Source organism: Kickxella alabastrina (assembly GCF_025024165.1).
Source record: "Kickxella alabastrina strain RSA 675 chromosome Unknown BX661scaffold_31, whole genome shotgun sequence".
In the NCBI taxonomy this organism is placed as follows: Eukaryota; Fungi; Kickxellomycota; class Kickxellomycetes; order Kickxellales; family Kickxellaceae; genus Kickxella; species Kickxella alabastrina.
In genome coordinates, this window is record NW_026251502.1 from 23,863 (window position 1) to 34,205 (window position 10,343).

At 45.8% G+C, this 10,343-nt stretch overlaps 2 protein-coding genes across 2 annotated transcripts; one reads left to right on the forward strand and one right to left on the reverse strand.

Annotated features, from left to right (window-relative positions):
• Positions 1 to 54: 54 nt before the first annotated feature.
• On the reverse strand, positions 55 to 660 carry BX661DRAFT_188477 (acyl-CoA N-acyltransferase). The gene has a single exon (XM_051537422.1). The coding sequence runs from the start codon at positions 578 to 580 to the stop codon at positions 62 to 64; it is 519 nt and encodes a 172-aa protein (XP_051388926.1). The 5' UTR covers positions 581 to 660; the 3' UTR covers positions 55 to 61.
• A 2,004-nt stretch (positions 661 to 2,664) lies between these two features.
• Positions 2,665 to 8,406, forward strand: BX661DRAFT_188480 (uncharacterized protein). Its single transcript, XM_051537423.1, has 3 exons — positions 2,665 to 2,880; positions 3,401 to 3,515; positions 3,630 to 8,406. The coding sequence occupies exons 1-3, from the start codon at positions 2,822 to 2,824 to the stop codon at positions 8,373 to 8,375; spliced, it is 4,920 nt and encodes a 1,639-aa protein (XP_051388927.1). The 5' UTR covers positions 2,665 to 2,821; the 3' UTR covers positions 8,376 to 8,406.
• The last annotated feature ends 1,937 nt before the right edge of the window (positions 8,407 to 10,343 follow it).

The following is a 10,343-nucleotide window of genomic DNA, read 5'->3' on the forward strand; positions in this document are numbered from 1 at the left end:
CTTTTGATTTTTCGTTCAATGCCAACAATAAATTAACACCATGCAAAACCCAGCTCCTCGCTTATAGCCACAGCTTCAGCCGGAACGCGTCGATGCCGCTCATATAGTACCGGTGCAGCCGCTTCTCGCGCACAAAGCCCAACGCCTCGTACATGGCCAGCGCGCCCCTGTTGTCCGCCTCGGCCTCCAGGATAACCTCATCGGCGCCCATCCGCTGCATCTGCGCCAGCGCCCTGATCACCAGCGAGCTGCCAATGCCGCGCTTGCGATACTTCTTGTCCACAGCGACCATCCCAATATACCCGCGCATCAACGCCGTCTTTTCGTCGTCAAAGTACCCGTCCACCATGCGCCGCCGGTGATCCTCCATCTTGCAGATTACCACGCCGACGCACTCCTTTGTCACAGCGCTATGTGCCAGAATGCACAGCTCGGGCCATTGCTGCACAAAGTACCGGTATGTGTAGATCGAGTAGGGCTCTGAGAGGTCTGCTTCAATCAGCGGTATTGCTGGAAGGAGGTCTGTCTCGGTCTCGTACGTCGTGTATATGATATCTTTTTGTGAATTGTCGTCTGCCATTTGAGGATGTGGGAATGGAATTGAATTATAAAAGGAAATGTGAAATATGAAATATGAGTTATAAATTGTAACAATTTAAGACGAGAAAGAGGAGGGTGACCAATTGAATGGAACGAACAAAATATCCAAGGACAGATTCCCAAAACAATGGAATAGTAGAGTATCAAGGAGAACAGTCGGATTCTTTTTTGATAGTACAATCACGTGAATGTAGCATTGATTGATCCCATTTGTAATGGTTCTGGCCGATCGCCCGGCTGGAGTATAAAGCATTTTTTCCAGCGCGCCACTTTCAACAGGATAGCCTCATATCGACTGTACTTTACAGGATCATGTATACAGTTAATTTTCAGTTTCTTTATTCACCGAATAAAGACACACAAACCAAGCTGGAAGATGACAAACAGTGCGCCGTCCGTAAAGGGAGGTGTCGAACCCGCTTTGGGTTTGTCGATGATCTTGCTGGTTGCGCCCTCGTGTTCTGCTATTATTGCTGCCACGGGTTTATGAGTGCGACTCAGCGAGGACGGTCGCACATTCTGACAGCCTACGTTACCACCCACACACAACACACAATCAAAAACAAAAACAAATTTAAATTCGGTCGTTAAACATAACTTATGCAGCCCTGTGCATATTGTTGGTAAATGGCATTCATTGCGTTTTACCAATGCTGAAAGTAATGCGATACTAAGTATAAAAAACCAAATACTGTCCTCACCACCATAACTACTTGTCCAGGATAAACTTAGAAATGGCAATGGCGAATATGGTTGATATTTTATAATGTACTACAAGTATCTGCAGTAGGGCCCATGATGGGCAAAGCGGCGTGGTAAACAATCAGTCTCAATCATCAACTTTAGTTTTTGCCTTTTACCTTTTACCCATTTTATATTTCGCACAATGGATCTATTTTCTCTCCGTAGATAAAAATTCAAAGGAGATTTATTCACAAGGGGAAATGGTAGATTGTTTGTCGTACCCCATCTCTCATTCTAAAGGCAATTAAATTATTGCATTATGTGTGCCAGCTGGTACGCATGGTGGTGAGGAAAACCCTGCCTTAGCATTATGTCCTCTTGTCCAGCTCTAGTGAATCATTATTGACATGGTTGCCATTGTTGGTACAATTCTAATTGTATGCACGTTCGAAACTGCTTCAGGCATATTAAAAGCTAGCAAGACTAAAGAGTCTTTTGCAGTGGCATCCTTCATATTCAATTGTGAACACCATTCATCAAAACCATAATCTTGTAATTGTCGTCATCAACATTCATCGGGCCATCGTCGCTTGCTGGTCCTATAATGTAACACTTGTCAGTACCGACCAGCATGTGCTTTTCGTGTTGTTTAAGGTCAATTACATTTTGCAATTGTAGGTAATTTTATGCGAATAGTAGCAAAAGGGAACAAATAGAAAATTCATGCCTGCATTTTTGAATTTTCAAATATTTGAATTTTACTATTGTATTCCATCGCTATGCATAATCTCGCATGTATTATTTACTCATGCTCTCGCCCGGTGGTTGCAAAAATTAATTGTTGTCTAAACTGGAAAATAATATTATCCGGTCAAAAAACAACCAACGTGCAAATTGCACATTTGTAAATGGGGGCTTTGGTTTTTTATGTTGCCAAATTACAAAAGCAATCAACATCTAAGTTGAAGAACATATTAATAATAAAATGCTGCCCTTTGTATATTTCCCATGTACTGTTGCTTTGAGTTTGTGTCCTGCAGCAATAGCAAAAAAAGCAGCCAAGAAAAAAGAAAACAAAATTTTAAATGCACAACTCATAAAAAGAAGAAAACAATGGAAATAGGTAAAGGAAAAAAAAGGAGTGACAAAGGGGGGTGGCCACTGGCCCCTTGTTCCCCCACCCCTTCTCCCCTCTTTTCAAGGCTTAATTTTTTGTATTTTGTATTGTCCATGGTCATCCTCGCTTTTATTTTGGTCAATTATTACATTTCTGTATTCCTGTATTTTTGAGTTTTTAAAATGAAAATTGAAACTTTGAAAACGCCCAACTATTCATTATTGTTTTCCTTTCGCACTCCTCTTCTCTTCATTTTTGAAATTATTTATTGGTTTTATATACTTGTATTTAAATAACAAAATTAAACAGCATTAATTAATTGGGCACCAATACCAGCATTCGACAAAAATACTCACGCTTGTCCATTCATCTACTCATTCAGCCACCCATCCACCCATCCATCCATCCATTAATAGTTTAATGAGTGTATTCAGCGCAAGCGCACTTTACGAGCTTGCTTTTTGGTGGAACTGTCTCAGGTAAATTGCAAAATCCACATTAACCGTTTAATTATTCTTTTCTCGTGCCTCTGTAGAGAATTTGTCGGCCCTCCGCCGTTTTTTGTTTAGTTTTGCCAAGTCCTGTAACATGCACGTTTTTGGGCAGGGGTACAATCGCACTTGCAGTTGCACTCTTTCTTATGATCCTTTCTTATTCGCCACTCTCCCCCTGCTGCTGCTGATGATGAGCTGCAGTGCGAAAATGGTGACTGGCCAACCACATCATGCCTTTAATTATTTTTTTGCTAGGGATTCACGCGTTATCCTTTGTGGATTCTGCTTGCTGCTCTACCGCTTGTAATCATTGTTTAAATTTATTGTTGCTTGCGTGCTTGGAATAAAAAATTGAATGTGGGGACAAGCGCGAAAAAGGGGGAGCAGTGCTCGCACATGCAAAGATCTTCAATCTGCAAATCCCAAACGCAAAAAACTTGAAATATAATTTTTAATTTCAATTCAATAAATTTCGTTTTGTTTCTTAATTTATTGCAACATGTAGTTTTGGCTTGCATATCATCGTTGGGTCGCTCTCTGCTTTTAATTTTTGGTCAAAACAGCACTCGCTCAAACGCATATCCGACTTGGCTCCTGCTCCAGTCGCAGCCCTGCTCGCAGTAAGTGTATAACCAGCAAAAAAAACTTTGCAAACAGTATTTTTCATTCCGATGTTTGTCTTCTTGCCATTTAACTCTTACTAATTTTATTTTTGTATTCGCTTTTGTTTTCAGACACAACCGGGTCATGCGCATCACTATACCAGCTGGCCAGCGCTGGTTGTCGAGATCGTTCATACATGGCTGAATTGCGGTTTCACTTTGGCCAATCGCAGCGGCGTCTCATTGGCCTCGTCAGCATACCATTTTGTCTTGACACTCGCTATTGCTCGCACGCTAGTGGCATTGCTAGAGTTCTATATCAGGCGGCCTGCCATTTCATTGCCCCAATCTGCGGTATCTACGCACAAAACGGCGAATTCACACAACAGCAAGCAGTGGATTGTCCGCATCAATCGGGCTGCATGGCTGACGCAGCAGGGCGGGTTCTTTCTAGCTGGAATTTCTGCTGCACTTATGTTCCTCCTACATGAGCAAAAACAACATAAACAAGAGCAAGAGCACCTGCAGCAGAAGCAGCACCAGGTATTACAACATTTTTTCTCTGGTTTCTCACTCGAAAACGCGGCCGTGTGGGTCATGCCACATACTGCATTGCTTGGCGCTATTGTCTCCATTGCTTTTGCTGTCGTCATTTTGGCGGACATATGGCAGCTAAAGGTGAAATCAAATTATCTAATTCCTGCCTTGCATGCTGACAACGCAAACAATGCAAACAACGCGCCGCCGGCAACAGCGGTAGATAATTCTGTGCATTCCGTTCTGTCGCGCCTGACGTATCACTGGGTGCTCAATTTTCTTCGCACGTATCAGCAGGACATCGCACCGCAGTCAGACTTACCAGCGTCGACAAAGTCAGCGACCTTTGTGCCGTCTCCAAGTAGCAGCAGCAGCCTGGATCCGCGCGTGCTACATTCGCAGTTTGTGACCTTTTGGAGCGCAGAGCTTTCCAGCGGCCGGCAGTCTCTGGCACATGCAATTGTCAACACATTTGCCGGCGACCTGTGGCTGTCTAGCACCCTGCGCCTGTTTGTGTACATTAACGACGTTCTTTTGCCGCTTTTGATCGCTCGGATTTTGCGAGAAATTGGCGATATGCAGGGTGAGATTGAACAGCGCAGTGGGTCGCTAGGCAGAGTGGCTACTGCACTGGCGTGCTACAGTGTGATGTCCCTGATCAGCGCTGTGGTCGAGCAAAACCAGATTGATTTGCGCGACAAGACAACGCTTAAAATCCGAATCACCCTTACTGCTGCTGTACACAGTAAGGCCCTCGATATGCAGCACTCCACCAAGGACACCGCTGATCTGTACTCCTGCGGAATTCACAGCACGCAGCAACTGGCCACCCATATACTTTCTCTAAGCCAGGCCATCTGGCTGCCGTTGCGAGTTACAGCCGGCTTGTACGTATTTTATTGCCAGGTTGGTTGGGCTGTGGGCCCGGGCATAGCCGCCGTGCTCCTCTACCTACCCCTGCGCAACCGCCTTGTAGCTCGCCGACTTAGCGCTCAAAAGAAAGCCGCACAGGCAATGAGGAGTCGCGTGTCTCTGGTTTCCCAGCTGGCCGACAGCATTGTGCCGATGCGTCTGTTGGCGTGGGAGCACCTGTTGGTAGAAAAAATCCAAAACATACGCAGGCAGCTTGAGCTCCCGTGCATGGTTGAGGCAAGCATGGCGTCGTCGCTTCTGTCATTTGCCCGGACTGCGTGTCGGACCGGAGGACCGCTGGCATCGCTATTTATATACACCACGTTGTCCCATGTTATTACCGGGTACTTTAGCCGCAGTGACAGCATGCTTAAGGACAATGGCGAGAGTGGACGCGGAATGTATATGACCACAGAGCAAGTTTTTGTCGTACAGGCTATTCTGCGCGAACTGTTTCCGCTGCTCATCGACGTGCCGCATACATTTGACAGCTGGTGGGATGCAAAGCTGCCTTACAGCCAGATTCGCAATCTGCTCGTTGCACCCGAAAGCAAAGGCCGCAATGATTTTGGCGACGAGAAACTCGACATGGACAGTGGCTCCATCCGAATCTCCGACGGTGTGTTTGATTGGAAGACGCCGGGTGCAACTGGAAGTGCGTTTTCGCTCGAATGCAATTGCCTGGAAATATCTCCAGGCCAGCTAGTGGCTGTGGTGGGTGCTGTTGGATCGGGCAAGTCATCGCTGGTATCGGCCTTACTCGGTGAAATGGACCAGACGCATGGTCAGCAACAAATTAGCGGGCGCGTTGCCTACGTGTCACAGTTACCCTGGTTAATGGGTGGCACGGTCCGCGAAAACATCACATTTGGCTCCACATTCGACTGCGACTGGTACGCGCAAGTCATCGACGCCTGCGAGCTCACCCACGATATTAATTGGTGGTCTGCTGGAGACCAGACCGTTGTTGGTAGCAGTGGTCAGACACTGTCGGGTGGCCAGCGTATGCGCGTGGCCTTGGCGCGAGCAGTTTACGCACGGGCGGACATCTACATATTGGATGACGTGCTGGCCGCTGTGGATCCTGGCGTCAGTCATCGGATTATGGATCGCGTACTGTTGGGAGAATCCGCGCTGCTTTCTCGAGCTACACGCCTGGTGGTTACGCGCGAACCGAGGCTCCTACTTTCTGCCGACGCCATTTGTGTCGTGGGCGACGGTCAAGTCGTGTTTAAGCCACATCCATTGCTTAACATCATTGATGAGCCAGTGGACATAAGCGCCTATGCGCTGGCGGGTATTAATAACAATGGGGAGCTTCTTGCCGAAAGGTCCATGCAGGCCTGTGGTATGGGCATGCCAATTGATCTGCCTATAACGTCGCCCACGCTAGCCGAAGATATTATTTGTGCGATGGCCACGCCGCCGAGTAGCACGCCGCCAAGCAGCACGCTGCCGAGCAATACGCCGCTGAGCAATACGCTACAGCATCTCCCTAGCATCAGCACTATTGCACCGTCCGACCGCCAGCCAAGTCCGATTGATAACCCCGGCTCTTACGCGCAATACCTTGTTCCCGTGAAATACATGCTGCGCTTGTGTGGCGGGTACATGGTAGCAGCACACTGCGTTACGGTTGCCTTGCAGTGCCTGGCGACCAATCAAGCAAAGCTATGGCTCGGCAAGCCAATTCCGTTTGCACACACGTTGCTGGAGGCAACTGACTCCGGCAACAATCACAGCGAGCAATGGGATCCGACGCTGTGGCATTTTGCCATGTCCACAACCTGGTGGGCTGCCGATGTTTTGCTAGAGTTTGCGTCGCAGTGGTGGACCGAGGTTGCCTGGCGCCGAGCCATGTTTGTCAAATCACACGGTGAGCTGCTGCAAAGCATCTCCGCAGCGCCGCTGTCGTTCTTCAACTCAATGCCTACGGGTCGGATTTTGGCTCTATTCACGGACGGCCAGAACGACGTTGACTTGCGCATGCCTCAGAGGCTGGCTAATTTGGCGACATTTACAGTGAAGCTTGGCTTCGAGGCATGGATCATTTTAATGTTCCACCCCGTGCTGGTGGTTTTCGTGGCTGTGGCCATCACTGTTATGTGGGGGATTGCCAGTGTTAGCAGAATCCCACTTGCCACCATTACCACAGCCCAAACCGAGTCGCAGCCGCTTATTGACGCGCAGTTCCAGGACGCTCTTGCCGGAGCCTCGACAATCCGGGCGTTTTCAGTGCGTTCGTTTGTCAAGAGCCGGCTGGACTCCCGCATGTTTTACTATGCTCAAACGCGGCGCATTGGCGACAGCATTGAGACATGGATTGACTTGACCATGTCGTTGCTGCGCGTGGCCGGGACCACTGTTGCGTTTGCAATTGCGCTGATAAGCGTTGCCAATGGGATGGCCGTGGATCCGACGCAATTGTCGCTTGTGCACATGTGCGTGATGTTTATTCTCGCACGGCTGCAGCATCTCATCCGGCACTCGCATGCCATGAGGTCCAACTTGTCCAAGGCTGGGCAATATATCCACTACACCAACTTGCGCTCTGAGCAGGCTTGCGCGCGACAATACGCCTCTACCCCGCTGCAAAAAGTTTCTGAGCAGTGGCCAGAACGCGGATCTGTGACGTTTAACCGTGTGTGCGCGCGGTACAACGGCATTTCAAATAGCCTTGAAAACGCCGCCGGTTTGACCGGCTCGTCGTTGCGCGACATGTCGTTTGAGATCAAGCCCGGCCAGCATGTTGGAATTGTTGGGCGCACGGGTGCAGGAAAAAGCAGCATTGCCATGGCTCTCTTTGGTCTTTTGCACGTAGAGTCCGGCAGCATTTCTATCGATGGCATAGACATACGCTCTGTCGACTTGCCGACGTTGCGTAAACGTCTTGCCATTGTGCCACAGACTCCGCACATATTGCCAGGGTCGATCCGCGACAATCTCGATCCGCTCAACTGCCACTCTGACGCCGAAATTAGCCGCGCGCTGGTCTCTGTTGGTCTCGACAAAAAATACGACATCAACGTCGAGACGCCAAAAGATTGGAGCACAGGACAGCAACAACTGCTCAGTTTGACTCGCGCACTACTCAAGCGCGCCAATATTCTGGTTCTAGACGAGGCCACTGCGGCAGTAGATGCGCTTGCTAGTCATCAGTTGCATGCGCTCATTCGCGCGCATTTTTCTCATTGCACGATCCTCACTATAGCTCACCGTATGGACTCAATTTTGCACTGTAATCTTATACTAGTTGTGAGGGATGGGGCAGTGTGCGAGACCGGGACGCCAGCTGCTTTGCTCAGCGCTGAGGGCTCGTATTTGGCTCAACTGTCGCGCAAGCCGAATTTTCAATCATGGCTGGACGCATTGGCCTCCAGTAAAGCGACAGGAATTGTATCTACACCCGGCACGTCTACGCCCCCATGACTACGTATAATAAAAAGTGTGGATGTATTTAACACATGTTTTATTAAAAATAAATGTTATAAAAATGTGTTGCAAATGGTTTTAATGCCAAAGTTAAAATTGGATGCATATGACAATGCTTTTGCCAAACAACAGCACAGGTGGAATTCTATAAATAGGGGATGTGGACTAGTGACTACAGCATGGGATTTCTTCCTCGAAAATGTTACCCAGCCCGAGGATATGGAGGTAGATGCTGAGAGCGAAAATCATGAGACGGATTCTAGCCAGCTTACAGATGGATCTGATATGGACCAAATCACAAGGGATCAAATTAGGCGACACAATTGACATCCAGACATACTGCCTGTCCCGAAATGGATGTGCTGGGCGCAAGAATACAGACATGCCAATTATGCCATATCAGAGGCCCGGGTTACTTTCATAAGGACCAGTTCTCGTGAACGGAGCACACAACTGCCAGTGAGTGCCACAAAGATAAAGGTACATATATAAGGCGAGGCCGGCGATAATAGCACTTTAGAAACACTAGTAATAAAATCCTTTATAATTTGACACCCATTCTTCTAACACTATCACAGTAGTGCTCCTCACACCCCCTCTTACATAACAAAAATAACAATTTATATTTAAAATGTAACCTCTTTCCTACAAAATTTTATGCTTTTATTATCTTGTATAATAAATAACAAACAATTGGGCGTGCCAAATATGAGAACAAAATATGTTTTTTAACATGAATGGCTAATATTTAATGTAGATAAACAGCTCTGCACCAATTACAACTTTTTTTTGAAGATCCTCAAGCGAGTTGTTATAATTATACGGGATGTCTTTGAGCTCTCCATTGACTCGAACCTGTATTTTTTTAATACGTGCACATCCATTTTGGCCGCTCAGCAAATTACTCTCAATTTCCTTGACACTTTTATTGTCGTCAATTTCCATAGTAAAGGATCCGCATTGCTTTTTTGAAGAATCAATGATTGTACAAATGTTAACTCTCATTGTAATGATGACGGCTAGTTAGCTGGTATTAAAGTGAATGGCAGTCGGTGAATTGGTAAGTGCGATGTGGTTAGAAAATATATTTCTAGTAAAAGTGGATGAGTAAAAATTAAGTGTGTTGTTTTGGATGAACGAATAAAAATATGGATGTGAATTCAGTTTCTTATATATAGTTGGGAATTGTATACTTGCCAATGTCCAGTGCTTGAATGTCTGCTGTTATTCAAAGGTTGAGTATGTAAATGAAATATTTCTCGCAAAACAAATGACAATTTTGTTTGAAGTAAGCATTGTGCGCGTCATTTGGCCCAACAAGTACCCAAAATATTTACAAACTATTCATGTGATGTTAAAAATATTTGTTTGACCGTCATCGGGTTGAATGCAGTCAGTTGTTTTAGGTGCCTCGCAATGTTTACTTTCTCAAAAATACATTTTCTTATGTGCACCGCTTTTTTATGTGTGTACTAGGACTGCTTTTGTGTTTTTAATAAGCGTAATTAATTTAGAATAATTCTTAAAGGCAAATCATAATTGCAACTTTCAAATATTGCAATTAATTCAAATTAAACAAATAATGATTAATTTGATGGGTGTTGTTACACAAAAGATTATTGTTATCGGTACAAATTTCAAATAATATAACCTGCGCTAGAATCTGACTAGCCACCAAATAAAAGGCAAGTTTTTCAGTTTTATATATACATTTATAATGATCAACATAACTAACAAAGAAAAATATTCAGCTGAAAATTATAACCTGACATTGACAACACACCGATTAATAATAGTCTCCCAGGCGTATACTTACAAATATGCTGAGTATCTTAATCAATTTACACTTGAGTAAATAACACAAGCTTAATTGGCTTTGCATTTAGCTAAATCACTTCTCGAGTAATGAGTTCCTCCACAGTTATCACAAGTAAAATTGGGAGCCTCTCCACTACCTTTAACAAT

Bases quoted from the DNA above. Each gene is read 5' to 3' on its own strand.
- BX661DRAFT_188477 (XM_051537422.1), bottom strand. From the start codon at position 580: ATGGCAGACGACAATTCACAAAAAGATATCATATACACGACGTACGAG.
- BX661DRAFT_188480 (XM_051537423.1), top strand. From the start codon at position 2,822: ATGAGTGTATTCAGCGCAAGCGCACTTTACGAGCTTGCTTTTTGGTGG. The intron at 2,881-3,400 runs GTAAATTGCAAA...TGCAACATGTAG, and splicing joins TTTTGGTGGAACTGTCTCAG to TTTTGGCTTGCATATCATCG. The intron at 3,516-3,629 runs GTAAGTGTATAA...TTTTGTTTTCAG, and splicing joins CAGTCGCAGCCCTGCTCGCA to ACACAACCGGGTCATGCGCA.